Source organism: Gobius niger (genome assembly GCF_951799975.1).
Source record: "Gobius niger genome assembly, chromosome: 6".
NCBI lineage: Eukaryota > Metazoa > Chordata > Actinopteri > Gobiiformes > Gobiidae > Gobius > Gobius niger.
In genome coordinates this window covers 20,346,696-20,362,559 of record NC_136857.1, presented here as the reverse complement: position 1 = coordinate 20,362,559, position 15,864 = coordinate 20,346,696, and the positions used below count along the sequence as shown (strand labels likewise).

The 15,864-nt window shown below is 40.5% G+C and overlaps 1 protein-coding gene across 1 annotated transcript; it reads right to left on the bottom strand.

The window, feature by feature from the left end:
- Positions 1-1,206: 1,206 nt before the first annotated feature.
- LOC306963881 (carbohydrate sulfotransferase 11-like) lies at positions 1,207-15,606 on the bottom strand. Its single transcript, XM_079557636.1, has 4 exons — positions 15,116-15,606; positions 4,067-4,146; positions 2,812-2,973; positions 1,207-2,143 (listed from the first exon to the last, which is right to left on the bottom strand). The coding sequence occupies exons 1-4, from the start codon at positions 15,255-15,257 to the stop codon at positions 1,460-1,462; spliced, it is 1,068 nt and encodes a 355-aa protein (XP_079413762.1). The 5' UTR covers positions 15,258-15,606; the 3' UTR covers positions 1,207-1,459.
- Between the last annotated feature and the right edge of the window lie 258 nt (positions 15,607-15,864).

Here is a 15,864-nt window from a genome sequence, read left to right as displayed (position 1 = left end):
AGCGCTGGGCCCGGCCTCCCCCACAGCTATGCAGCTGTTTGTTCAGTGTATGACCAGCTGACCACAGCTAAAACTGGATACAGGAGAGAAACTGGAATGTACACATTAGGATATACTAACTTAGTGTGTGGGTTTATAAGAAATTCAAGACAAAAACAATAAAAAATGTTGTGAAAACTTTTATTTAAAACTCTAGCAGAGACGGCAAATCTGTGCGTGGAATTTGTAACATTTTCAACCTTCAAAACTGAAACATATACAGTAAGTTCTCTCAAAATGTAGCCCTCATCTGGTTTACAACGAAGCCCATACAAATAAATACTCAGCCACAACATGACATACATAAATAGGACAAATTAAAGGTGGTGAGATGTGCTAATATTCACATTCAGGGCATTCACCTGTGCTAGTATGAGAAGAGCCTGCTTCTCTGGCACTTTCTAAAGGCTGTGAGTGCCTGGGCAGAAATTATTACTGTAGTGGGCAATGCATAACAGAAGTTCAGAATGACGCAACATAAAGGAAGATGTGTCTGAATCTACACACTAGGACTGGGCAAGGAAACCAATACAATTATTTTGAGTAAAAAACACACCAATCTGTGCGTCGATACACTTTGAGAATCATTTAGTTTTGGCAAAATACACTTCATCACCTTCAAGAGCACGGGGTGGATTTAAGTTGCCAACAAACTTACTTGGCTAAGTTGGCCCAATCCTCCCGCACACCTTTCTCCACTCTTTCAGTTTGTAGTCGTGATGGGTCAACAGTAGACATGTAACGCTGAGCCCTCTCCTCACCGCAAGAGACCAACACACTGGGCCTAATGCTGTTCAAGCTATGCATAGTATCCATTTTACAATCTTCTCTTTATTCTTTTCCTCATAAACTTGACAGTAATGAAATTGAGCCATCTCCTGCAGCCAAAAAATAACAACTCTAACTACAGCATGTGCAAATGACGATGCCATTTTGCTACCGTTCATTATATCTGAGAGCATGAAAATTACAAGCTGTAACTATGTAAAGTAAATCATGGTAAATACTGTGTGCAGAGAAGTATTGTACTGTTGCCCAGCCCGGGATACTGACACACGTTCTTTGTAATTGTTAACTTTAGACCTTTGCACATACATTATGGACTTGGCTCATTACATTAAAACCACAAAATTTCTTGCTTCTTGTATGAATGTATCATACCTATGTTTAACGTTAAAAAATATTTTTCGTACAAATATTGTGTCCCATGGCAAGGAAAGAAAAGTTAACAACCAGACAATAATAAAATATACCACAAAGTACATCAGACCTGCAGTGTAATACCCTGTTGCTGCATTTGAAAGAAATCTTACAAAAGGCTCATTTTGAACAGTTCAGTCAGTAACTGCAGATGAAAATCTGTGACAGAAAAATAAATAGTGCAACTTTTTTTTTTTCATCCATGATGTTTGATAATTCCTCATCTAGTTCTGAGATACCCCGGAGTGGAGTAGTTAAAGAGCAGGTAGTCCATGCGGTACAGGTTGAACAGCTTCTTTTGGTAGAAGGGGCCGATGTGCTGAAAAAAGTTTGCGGCCATGTTCCCGTCAGTTCGGGTGCTCTTGTGAGATGTGGGAAACTGGACCTTCTGATCGACTCCGGCCAGTTTAAGCACAGCCTGGGCGTCCGGTTCTAATGTCTCATACTTCCCCACCACATCATAGTGAATCAAGCAGGGATGGCAGAGGGAGTGCACCCGCTCCCAGTGCTCATTAAAGGAGTCTTCCCGTTGCGTTCGGGGGTCCACCAGATACTGGACAAACTCCACAAACGACACGTCACTCCCCTTCTCCAGAGATTCCGGTTTGGGGTTGGGCCTGTGCCGTCGAATTATTTTGGTGCCGTAGCGTTTGTGGAAGGCAGTGTTGTAGCTGCGGGTGAACTTGTTGCGGTAAGCGGACACCAGGCGCTCGAAAGGCTCGCGCACAAACAGAAACTTTAAATAGGTGCGGAGGCGAAGGTTGATCTCAGAAACAGGAAGGTCTGACATGCGCCGTAGATTCCCCGGGATGTGAGCCTCACTGGCCGGAATGGCCAGAGGGTCAGTGTAGTGGCCTTCACTGCTGAGGACCATCAGAACACGCTTCCAGTTGGTGCACGCCACCTGCAAAAACAGACAAAAACGGTTATTTAAGAAGTTAAGTGGCTAAGTTAAGGCTGTCCCAATATTACTAATAACATTTTGAGCAAGCAGATTACTTTTTAATCATCCAAGGGTTATTATAATATTGCCTAAAAACTTTAAAGTTGATTAGTACTTTTACGGTGCACTTTATTGTCCTCATCCTTCAATGCCCCTGGGGGATCTGTCAGGAGCAGTGAGCTGCTGCAATACCTGGACAAAACCCACCCAACAAACACATTTTACACAGACAGGCCCAACCGGTCAGGAATCCAACACTGGACCTCCTTGTTGTAAGACAAGAGAGCTAAGCATTTACTGTGCAGCCGGTTAAGAGTTTAACACTTTACTGACTATACTGCTATTGCTGGACTATAGTCCATCGTAGATGTCCAAAGTGTAACTGTGCAAAATCAGTATTGTCCAGATGCATCTCCAAACTAGTTATTCTCCAATAAACGTGAACCCTGTCAAGTTGTTTCATCTGTTGAGACTTTCTATGAACACTTCAGTGGTCCTTGGCTATTTCTGCACATATTCACAGAGCTATTTTATATATTAAGTAAATATATTTGTTCGATAGCCGTGAAAACAGATTTAGCATTGACTGATTTTGGAAGAGCTCACACTTTCACCTGACTTGAACTCACCTTGGGTACATAGCAGTATATAAGGCTGTGTTTGTCATCTACAATGAGGTGTTTGAGATCGCTGGGCGCGAGCACTCGCCGTTTCTTCGTATGGCTCAGACAGGCCTGATCCAGCAGCTCCCGACGGCCTTGGAGGGACCTCTGAGCACTCAGCATCTCCCACTGTGCAGAGATGGACTAATATTTGAGCGCTTAGAAAATTACTGAAAATACACCAGGAAATAGACTGCTCAGTTTGGAGCACAAGAGTGAGTGCGTTTTTTCTTACAGATAATGCAACTGCGATGTGATTTCAATTTATGTTTTAAAATAATGATTCAGCTCACACTGCGCATTTAAACACGTTTAAATGTTTTATTCTCTAAAACATTTGTTGTTTTCTTTGTTTGTTTTAACACAGAAACAAATTGGTAGAAAAAAGGAGGTCAAGTAACTAATGGTGCCTTCATGTGTTCAAGTGCTTTAGTGTCGTAGTAAAGTAAAACATTAAAGAAACGCACACAACAATACACTATGAACAAATATAAGTGAGAAAGCTCAGCTTTTTTTCCTTTGCCGCTTTAAAAATTATTACCCAGTGGAAAACACAACATGAGGAAGTGTTCATGTGCTATTCAGCAAGTGGTATTGACCATAATTACGAGAGCACATGATATGTCAAGTCAAGTAAAATGAGGAAGAACTGAGCGCTATGATGATAAGAATGTAATCATGGTCTAACCCTTGTGACTATCTGCCTATGTAAAGAGATTGTCATATGCATCATCAACGGGAGCATGATTTGTAAAACACAACCCATGCGCTTTGAGTTGTTGGCTGTTTGTTATTCCTATAATTAAAGCAGAACTAAGTAACTCATGCCCCTAGAGGCCATAAGCGCCACTGCAGGTGTCGTAGCATGAATCCATGTACATCCAAATAAACAATGGAGATAATTTTTTTCACTCACACTTGGCTGTAAATACTGTTTAAGTGGCGCTAGCCCGCAGTTAGCTTTGCCTGTTAGCCTGTTAGCTTCTCCTTCGTGATTCCAGTACTGTGTATTGCGCCTCCGACCTGGAGGCAGGAAAGTTGCAAGGGTGGTTTCTGGCCAGAGACACCAGGGGGAGATGAAAGACCTCCCGATCATCCCATTAATACTTGTATTACCCCCAGAGGGACAACTAAAACGATTTATTAAGGTAAACAAGTTGCTTAGTTCTTCTTTAAATTCGCTCTGCATTAGAAGTACATTTTCTGAAGTAATATCTGATACCTGATCTCCATTGTAAAGAGTTTGGAGTGGACTCCTGCGGCTTTTCCCCGCCACTCTTTTGCTCGTCTTTACACCAGCGTCTGCAAGCACAATGCACAGAGAGAGTTAAAATGGACACGGCAAGATATAAGAGGTGACATGATAACTCAAGGCATATGTGTCCATATGAAAGGCATATCATTATGTGGACTCATGATTCGGGTATTGAACTTTTTTCTTCTCTGGAAGTCTAGAGAATGGACAGAAATGAGAAACACATTTTACTATGTGTCACACGTTTGCACTGCAGCTTGAGTTACACTGTAAAGATGACCGTACAGAGTTATAGGCGAGTGAAGAGAGGGCCAACTTTCCGAGTCTGCTCTGCCTCTCAGCCTGACATCGCTCCTCCTCTCATTATAGACTCCATAGGAACACTCTGTTCCTGCAGCAATTTATCTGGGACTCCACACAAACTTCAGAGCCTTCTGCATTTAATTGACATTTATGTTTGTTACACAAGCTTCAAACAGCACTATGAACACCAGAAAGGCAACTGAGAATCTGAGTCCATTGTTAATGCCAGGTGTCACTTGGACGCATATTAAATTATCTGGCCTGGGACCAGTTTGGAAAGGCCCACACTGGATGAATGTCTACAACAGTAAGATTTTCAAATCTCTCACATTAGCCATCGGAGTTTTTGGTACTGCTTTATCTTCCACAGTGGTTAGATGTGGACTGAGATGGGAATGTCCATGATATACCCTTCCTCCAAATGAAGCTTATAGAATGTGGGAAGCACACGTTTGGCTCATATGGAAAGCATATCAGTGTGAGAGTAAGCACTAAAACGCAGGGGCAAAGGGTACAGCAAGGAAGAATGTGGTCCAGGGCCAGGCATGACTGTCTGCTGATTTACATGAAACAAACAACTGGGGATTATTCATATGGATGTAATACTGGTTTGGTGGTCAAAAGTTTGTATAAAAGACAATGTGGACCCTATTTCTCCCTCTCAGCTGGCCTTTTACATAAGGATGCAAAGCAGCCTTTGGAGCCTATTATGCTAGGACTTTTTAAGCTTATAATCATGATCTGAACCAAAACATGCCATCTTGCATATTTAGTCTGTCTCCTTCTAAAGTGCTCAAAACGCCTGCCTAACCTCCGACATACATCAGCCCCTTTGTGTTCTTAAGTCCAGGGTAAGGATGCACATTTCTGCTCAGTTTTTTTAAATCAATTAATTGACAGCTTTATCAAATATGTTCGATTAACTGTTAACCACTGGCACGGCATTTTACATGGACACCCTTGTAAAAGAGATTCTATATCTCAAAGGATCTTTCCCGGATGAATTTTTTATTTTTTTAAACATATCAACAAGATATGAAACAACATTTTCCAACAGCAGACTTAAAACATCTAGGTATTAAAATTAAATGTGATTATAGTGCATTAATAATTATGAATCAATCAATTAAACTTTCTTCACTTAATGCTGATGTTTCACCACAAAACATGTGGATATGTCAAAGGCTGGGTTAGTAAAAGTGTCCAACAATATTGACATGAAGAGTGCACAGGAGTCTGAAAAACTGCATTGAACCGATTAGGTTAAAGGTCACGTTTCCTCTTTCCCAAGGACATGGTAAGAATTGAAACCAGCTACCCTTTGGATAGTGAGTAGTAGATTACTAAAACAATTCAAACTGAGAATCAAAGTATAAATTTGGCAACAGTAAAAAAAATAAAAAGAACACATTTAGGCTTTTACTATTATTTAGCCAAGAAACATTCAACATCAGTTTATTTTTGGGTCTGAAGGCGGCATTGCTCATGGCAACATGAAGTGCGAGGTTTGTGATAATTACAATACAGCAAAACCCAACCTATTTTATGCGATAGAGCATTAGTTTATCAAAATCTTAGTAATCAAACGCCAAACCACATCTACTTCCTGTAATTAGAAGAAATCCAAGGATAAAATTGAGAAACCTAAAAGAAGAGCATGGCACTGGTGACGGGGCAAAACAGCAAATGATTTGCTCTGTGGGCTCTGTCTGCATCAGATAAACATGAATCAGCAAAGTTCCAAACTTCCTCTCAACAAAACCGCGCCACATCATCTTTCCAAAAAGGTTTCAGAGTCCGTCACTCTATGCCATTCATGCCTTCATTCACATTCGATGTCCGCACATTGTGAACACCTTACGCTCTGTTTCTGTAATTTACTTTTCATTTAAATTCAATGATTTATTGTCAAATGACAAGGCTTTAGGGACTTTTTTGGTGAGTTTAGTGCAATTCACATAATCCTCACGCATTCACAAAGTTTCCATACCATACTGCAATTCCTTAAAGCAGAACTAAGTAACTCATGCCCCTAGAGGCCACTGCAGGTGTCGTAGCATGTTGCGTGTTTTTACTTATTAATCGTCCGTGAGAGTAAATACTACGCTGACAGAAAAGACAATGGGAGAGAGGGATATTGTTCATCCAAATACACGATGGAAATCATTTTTTTCACTTAAACTTGGCTGTAAATACTGTTCAAGACGCTAGCCAACAGTTAGCTTTGCCCGATAGCCTGCTAGCTTCGTGATTCTATTAGTGTGTATTGGGGCCTCCGACCCGGAGGCAGCAAAGTTGCAATTGGGGTTTCTGGCCAGAGATACCGACCGGGGAGATGAAAGACCTCATAATCATCCCATTAACACTAATCTTTTAGTTCTTCTTTAAGGGACTCTTAATGAGTCGGACTTCATTTTGTATTTATCTTGTCCACAGTCAAAATAAAATCTCTTTAATGTATTATATTATAAGCAATCATTATATATTCAGAGCCAATAGCCTGCCTTTCTTGTCTTTGTTTTGTGTACCGACCAATGTTGTTAGCACATATATTGCCCGTAAGATCGACATCACACCTGGAGTCTTCACAAATGAATTTTGGAAGACTTGGCACAAATAATAATAAATAGTAATTGTTCTATTACTATTCTGATCGCACATGTATTTAATGTATTCAATAAACAAACAATTGGCAGGTTCTGGTTGTGCAGGTGTGTTGTTGTGTTTTCACAGTTTGCGCCATAATTCAAAGATTAAGCTCAATTTCTTCCACTAAAGTCCTTGACGTTTGACTAAGGCTTGTTTTCATATCATAGTATCAATGTAGTATCTGTAGACAGCTTTACCTTTTAGCCCCACACTTAGCAATTACAGTACTGTATGCATCAGTGATAAAATAGTCCCAGTATACTGTAATAAAGGGTAAACATTACAATCCTGCTGTTGCCTTCAAACAGCAGTAGGCCCAAGCTATAAAAGCCACACATAAAGCTTGCTTAAAAGGCATCGAATGGAAAATAATTAATGGGGAATCTAAGCTCTGGGTAAACACAACTGTATTTGCCATCTGAAAGCCCCGTGCAAGCTCTTTAAGCTTCTACAGGAAGCAGCAGTAAAAAAAAAAAAAAAAAAAGAGAGAAAGAAAGAAAGAAATTGGCTAATTTTAAAGACTTGATAATTGGAGTGGTACACATGGAAGAAATGGCTAAGCTAATTTTATGTTCAGGGGTGTAATTATGAAAACTGCAAACTTGGATTAAAAGTGCAACAAAGCGTGGGTGGCCTCACTCTGAAGTCAAAGCTGAGTCAAGTAAAGTTGAGTGTGTACTTGGTTTATAAAACACAACGGAACATCAAACAGGGATTTATCTCTCAGACTCGCTAGTTATACACGACTAAAGCCGGATGTACACTGCGTGATTTTGGCCCTCTGACATGATAGATCACTAGTCGTAGAGAAAATGTCAACGTTGATCCATCACACAGTGGAGACGAGTGCTAAATCATGATTTAACCGTACAGTGTGATATCCAAAAAATCTTTGAAGACAATAATGTGTGCAACGTACATCTGGCTAAAGATGTACAAGTGGCTCTACTGCTTTGATTGGCCAATGTGTTCAGCAGCATTATGCAATTCAGACTTGAGGTACCATGGTATACCTCAGTTAAAAGAATAGGGTTCTAAGTTCATAGAGTTGGAGAGACTCTAGTTTGTGTGGTTGGTTGTTTTCGTTTTACACATAGGAGTAGTTTTTCCGTATCTCAGAAGTGTGTTCCATCACAGAGACCAGAAAACCACCAGTTCCGCTGAGACTCAGGAAGTGGCACAATTTGTTCACATGAACACGTCAGGTTTTCTCCTTCAGAAAGGACAGTATGCTGACGGTCTAAAAACATGTTGACTTGTGATGTTCACATTTTGTAATGAGGCAGTTTATAATGCAGATGGTTATTTCAGAGTTTCATGTAAATGACTTGTCAGTGAATGGTCAATTCCAAGCAGGTACTTTGATATTTTTGCTTCTCTGTGTATTTAGACATTAACAAAAGGCTTCTGAAATACAAGATTGTGCTTTTCTGAGAATTAAAATGTTACCTGTTTAAACTGCATTACAGTAAATGACAATTGTAAACAATATTTTATGACTTTATATTACCGTCTTTTGGAGAGCAAACATCGAATATGTTGCAATCTAAAGTTCTTAATTATAATACCTACCTACCCTACCAACATCATCACCATCTCACTAAAGTTGCGTAATAAACACACAAAATAAAAAAACATTCTGTGTCCAGAGACCCATTATTTCCTTGACCGTGATGGCAATTTATTCAAGGGCACTTCACAAAACAACGGAGTACTGAAGAATAGGATGCTGCATATTTAAAGAGCTAAAGACAGGAAGAGATAAGAGGCTAGTAGTAACAACAGGATGTAGCTGTGTGAGATGAGCAGGCGCCTGCTGCATGTGCTGCTAATTACAAGAACAAGATGTTGGCGGCTTCTCAACCACTGATGACAGTGAAGACGTATGCACCCTTTTATTCAGAATCACACAGAGGGCTTTACAGGATTAACACCTCATGCAGATGTAGACAGCTAAATGAAGATATTTCAATTCTAAGTTCAACCAGATGCAAGTTGCACTGAGGACAGAGCAGCACAGTGGTTTGACTTGGCAGCTCCATCCCAGAGGAGATGCCCTGTGCTGTGCAGTCAAGTAGGTTTGAACATGACCGACATACAACCGACGGTCCTGCATACAGTGTTAGCTATTCTTTTAATAGGACGTCATGTGGCCTCTATGACATACTTCCTAGAGTGATACAAAGTGTATTATAACTTCTAATCTAGGTACTCAATAAAGACTGATAAAACGTACTGGTTTGTTTAATATGATTCGACTCTTGGTTGTACAAAGAAATATCAGACTATATGGGTTAATCATTATAATTTTTATTTATTTCATTTGACCTTTATTTACCCAGGAAACTCCCACTAAGATTTCCAAACCACACATTATACAAATGTTTGGTTTATGTAAAATGTAATTTATTATTAGAAGATAGAACCTTTTAATGTGGGCATTATGTTTTCCCCCCGAGAACATTACAAAACGCTGCTTATGAAGGCGATGTTGTTACAAATTAATTTCCACTTCCTCCCAGACTGCTTGCTGCAGTTATGGCCAGAGGTGCAGTATGACCATTTATGACGCAAGGGATTATTGAGTCCAAAACAGAAGCAGCTGACTGCTGGCAGTCGTGTGTCAGTGTATGTGTAACACTATGTCCAGACACGGCTGCAGACAGTAGTAACAGCACAAAATGGCAGTGATGACAGAGTGCTTTAAATGAAGGCTTTAGCTCCATGGGAGTAATTTGACATAATGGGCTGACGGTTGCCTCATTGAGTGCACTGGCACCTTGCCTGGTACGGTGGCATTTAGGACAGGACTAATGTGTACAGTATGAGATATATAAGTTTAAACAAGGTTATACAAGGGAACCTGGTCTAAAATGCAGCCACTATTGGCAACATTACTATATTTATTTTTATAAATAATGTTGGAACGTGAAACACTCTGTAAAATAAAAGAAGGTAAGGATTGTATTTATTTATTAGAATAACACAATGAGCAGTAGACTTCCTGCTCTGATGACCTCTGCATTCACATTGACTGTTGGTTATAGTCAGAAACCAACAGGCGAAATGTAAACCTTGACACAGTGAAGAGCCACATCACGCACCACACCAGAGGTGGACTGAGCAGTCAACGTCACATTAGTGGGGGATGACGGATGAAAATTCAATCTGGCGTGGCGTATGTTCATTAACATGCACTGTCCCGACCAAATAAATACATTTGAACATTTGTGCCATGGCTTAAGTTTTTTTTAGGTAATATAATCATTGTAATGAACTACCTAAACCCCAATTTTAGACAAGACCAACTTTTTTGCAATGCACATTGCATTGCAACTGTTGCCAGTGGCTATTATCTTCGTGTCTTCACCTGCAACAATGCTATATCAACTTTTAAGATAACAGGAATTGATTTTTGGTTTTCTGAAGAAAATGTGGTCTCTGCTGAATTATTTAGATATTGCTCTATAGAAAAACATACTGAATCTGATGACTAAGATGACTAAAGCCGTGTGCTTGTCACCACCACACTGGAGGTTCACAAATGGCATTCTTGAAAACAATCTTTCTTTTTTGGGCTGATTTTGAATCACCTCTTTCTCTACATGCTGACCCATTCACTCTTTCACAAGTTCTCAACGCTGACCTAACACTTCCATATAATGTACGTGTAGACAAACACAGCACTTTCATTGCTAGTTCCTCTTTGTAAAAGAAACAAACATCAAAGTAAATTTCCACATCATGTCCAGAAATGTTCATACACCTTGAGGGGATTTTTTCAGCACTAGGGAGAAAGATAAATAATCAGGGACCTATAGTACCGGCAAGTCTGAACATGTAGCAAATTCCCTGTATAGATTGTGCTTTGCACAAAAGTTGGGTTTTGTGGTGCTGCATTTTCTTATTAAATAAACCATGACAGTAGTTTTCATTGTACATTACATTCAACACTACAAGCACTTTTTTTTCCTAAATATAACGAGTCGTCATCAAAAAAAGTGTAATTTCTAAGTAAAGACAAACTGTATACCTGAAGATTATAGGAAAGTGTTATTTTTCTGTCCTAGTTTCGGTTCATAGTAAATCTTCCCTCAGCCAGTGAGTTTTGGCTAATAATAAATCTAACATCATTTAAGTAATAGTTTTCTAATGAGAGCCTCTCTCGGTTTCCTGACACAGGGTGGTGGCACAGGAAGTGACAGAATGGGAGAGCAACAATAATGCACTCAGAGCTTCCTGTCCAGTGGGAGTAACAGTAGACCTAATTAGGACAAATGGCTTTGGGGGGAAAAAAGTATTGGTAAAATGAGTGTGGTCTAAAAGTGAGACTGCCACCGAAGCAGAAAGGAATTTTATCTGAACAAAAACACAGGTAAAATCAACAGAACTAACGAAACGTCGTCTATAGGCTTATAGAGTAGCTGCTAAACATAAAAAGGTTCACTATGAATTTGAGCTTGAATGAAGTTAGAAGCAACCAAGCTCTTCCACATTTTCACTATTTAAATATGATTACACGATCCAAGTATAGCCACGTAAAATTAAACATTTTGTAAGTGTATAAAAAGGGGAACTATCTTGCATAGTAGTATGTGTAGTAATATTACTATATTACTAATATTACAATACGGTACCTCTTTTTATCCAGTTAGAAAATGGACATGTTTAATTTTGCGTGGCTATACTTGGATCGTGTAAAGGCTCATGTAACCGTATTTAAATCGGGAAAATGTGGAAGAGCTTGGTAGCTTCTAACTTCACCTCCGTTTGGATAACAATGTGAAGTGTTATCTGTGGCGATACGACGGCATAAAATCCATTCACAATCTATCCCCGTGACAATCTCCCAATTTGTAGAGATTGTCATATTGGTATCTGGTGCTTTTCTATCATACAGCTCTATGCTCAAACTCAGACCCATGCCTTCGACTTTTCTCCTATTGGTGAGGCCAACACATGCCAAGTGAACCATCAGAAACAGCAACCACAAAGTACAGTTTTCCCTTAAAGACAACATAAAGCTACTAACACTAGAATTGAGATGAATCAAAATTATAATCTACGCACTAGGAAAATGCTGATAAGATTATTGAGCAAAGTTTTCCTATGCTTTCCTATTTATTATTCAAATGTGTCTTGCATGAGATTGAATCATTAAAAAACTGCAGTAATTATTCCGTGCCACACAAACATCCAAACTCTCCTGACAGGACATTCTTCCTGGTGAAAGACTAATATTCAGAGGATTTGCCACAGATGCGAAGATATGAAAGCCATCGCTCTCCAAGTTCCCTGGGATACACAGAGTCCAGCCTGTGCATCTGGACTCAGTCTTACCATTAGATCAACCTGACGGAGCCAATAAATTAGACATCTTTGGAAAGATAAATAAGACCATACCCGTGCACACTGCTCACACTGTCATGCTCTGCTTGCTGCTCTGCAAGCTCTACAAGAAACTCCCTTTATTAAGAAAAGGCTGGACACAATGTTTCACAAGATAAAAGAATGGGAGAGGTTTAATCCAAAACGGCTTAAACAAAGGCACACTCCCTGTATTGAGTTCCCATCTTATCATTTCTGTTGCCATGGACCACCTCTGGGAGAGAAAATCTGAGTAAACCTACAGAAACAAAAAAAGGTCTCCAACAGAAAGGTCTAACAGGTCCAAGAATTGACGGTGGTAGATTAGAATGATGACACGCATACACCTATTAAGCCTGTTATACCTCTCTAATGAACAGTAAGTATTTCTATTCTCAATAAAATGGCAAAGATTACGCAGCCCACCATCCTGCAAACAGCAATCGCAGCCTTCATAGCTTCTAAAGTGAGAAGAACATAATCAAATCAAAAGACGTTGAGGCGTTCTTTGTCCAGTTACGATAATTACACGAGCGCGCTGCCATGTTGACATCCTGCGAGTTACCCTTCTTTAATGTGGTGCTGCTGCTCTTTTCATGTGGCCTGCTGGCTGCTGCTGCTGCTGCTACTGGAGCTGTAACACAGGCCAACAGGCAAGACAAGACAGGCAGCAGGAGGCTCCAGCTATTAAACTGCAGGGTGGAGTGAGGGTCAGGGGGACGAGCGGCGTGTGCTGACAACATGTGCAGAGTCAGGCTGAGGGTCGGAACGTTTTGATTCACTGTATTCTTTTGCCATCGACGGGTCTCTCCAGATGCAGGCTTTGCACTCGTAACTCTCTCGGGAATTTTGCTGACTTGGACTTGATTGGAGTTCAGTTGCAATTGGTTTTTGGTGATGCAAGTTTGGCTGCCAATTAGAGTCACGATGAATGCCGTTTTTGGATGTTCTGAGGGTTTTGATTCGACGTCGATTAGTGTGGGAAAGAAAAAATATTGATAAATAGGAGGAATAATGAATGACAAGGCTTTGACGGACCACACAATGATGGTCTCCGAGGCAGGTCTTGAGGAAACAAAAAGGTTTGGATACAGAGGGAAGAAATCAAGCACCATGGTCATAAATAATTGGACATTCAAAGCTAAATATTTCTCTTGAATGGTGAAAAAGGCCTCAAAATGGCACCTCTATCAGGAAAAGCTCATGAGACTGAGAGCGGTGTTTAAGGCAAACCACATCCCACTGATGTAAGCCACTGATTGTGAGAAATGTTTATTATCTTGCACAACTTTGTGACAAGTTTGTGCATGTACACAACATTTTACCTACAGTTCGAATATCACAGCTGAACATAATGTTAAATGTATTTTTAAAAAAATGCATAAATTACTCCAAACAATAGCTCCGCTTTTCTGTGGGGACAGTTCAATGATTAAAAATAACAGCATTCGGCAGAGCAGCCACTCATACTCTGACATAATTCCAAGACCAATATGCCGAAATACAGATTTCCTCTCTCCTTTTTGTCACTTCAGTTAGCATTCTCGTTGGGTGCAACTCAATCAGCTCTCTTCACTCCCCGCTGAATTGGGAGTTCTCTTGGGACCAATCCGTCTTTCAGCGTCCAAACCCGGGCTCAAGCACCCAAACAAAAGGGACAGGAGAGAGTGTGGGAGGGAAGGGGTGAGGTGAGGAGTGGGAACCCATAGGAATGCTGGGGGTCCATGGGAGAGTGGAGAGGGAGGGGTGGGGGGGGGAATGGTGAGCTTCTGAAAACATTCCAGGCCACAGTGAGAGCATTCATACCTAATTTCACTCACTTTTCATTATGTTTCTGCAGCTTCACAAAGGGCATAGGGCCATACAGGTGTCCAGGTCACAGACGTTAATGAGCAAGTCTGGCGGTATGCAAGGTTTAAAGCCCCATGCTGAACAGTCATTAAACTAAGCTAATTGTTCGTGTTACCCACAGTGGAAAATGAGCCTTTTTAAACGCCCAGCATGTGTGCCCGGCATTATCACACGTGGCTTTAAAAGTGAATTGCAGCTTCAACATAATGCTAATTTGTAAGAGCTAAAAGGTGGGCAAAGTACAACAGACTAGGTCTTCCCATAAATTGAAATGAAAGTAAATGAGTTCAGCCGCCCAAAAATGTTTACACTTTTTCCTCTCACAATCAAGCAGGGCCATCTTGCTAAAAGGCGATGTTAAGTGTTGTTATGTGTTGGACTTAATGCTGGTGATACAAGACAAGTGTAATGCAAGTGAGGTTGGATGGAACCACATGGCCTAATCCTTCCCCCCCGAGCATCACCAGATAGTCAGATGAATCATGAGACACCAAATGACTTTAGTTTCACATTTTCCCATGTATTTCAACAAGTTCATATAATCTTAACAGTACCAACAGCATTTTTAATAGCCTTAGTCTACCTAAACCTCACCAGTGTGAATGTAATTGTTACATTAATCTGCAATGGCAACAATAAGAGTTAAGACGTATATTGGCCCATAAAGTGTACAGTATGTACAGTTTGAGAACCTGTCTAGTTTCGTTGTGTGCAGGATACTAGGAGTTGTATTACAAAAAACTCCTGGAAATAATGATTATGTTACAACACTTTCATGAAAATGAAAAAAACAAAACAGATAAATCAATGAATGCATTGACATGGATATGACCGAGACGCACGTACCTGACTTGGTGACGCTCTGGAAGTAGAGCACCAGGACAAAGAGCGAGCCGAGGAGCGTGACCAGGAACAGGAGTCCTCCCCTGGGCATCCTCATGGTGAAGCCGCCGGGCTCTGCCCCCGACCCCTCTCCGCTACTTCGCATTGGTTCATACGAGTCAACTTCATACAAAAGGATGCCAGGAGACAATGATCAACTTCTAGTCTGTTTTAAAGTCATAGTGAACAACAGCGCGCTGACAACTCCCGATTTCACTTGTTTGATTTCTCTCAAATAAACGGTTCTAGACACACCGCTTGGTGTGATGTGACAAAAATGAAAAAGCGTGGATCTCTCCGTGATAAAACGACGATTAGCCGGTAGATCAAACAGAATTTTGAGACAGCAAATGAAAACACTGAGGTGGCTGATTTTAGAGCTGAGCTGTGGATGTTGTCCTCCGGATCAGTGCGGAGAAGAGTTGGCCAAAGAAACACAAACTTCTCTCCGATGAACACGGGCCACAGTGGCAACATGCCATGACGTCACGCCTCCTTCTCTGCCTCTGCACCGCTGTGTTCACGGACCGTCGTAAATATCAAGTTAAAGCCATCCGTGAAAGCTGGGAATGTCCATAGAAATATCTACGTTTCACACATGTATAGCTTCATTTGGAGAAATACATTATTCTCAAGAAATTATCTCAAGAACGATTTCTTGGTTTCGAAATGTTGGATTATGAAACCAACATTTCAAAGTCAAGGGAAAAAAG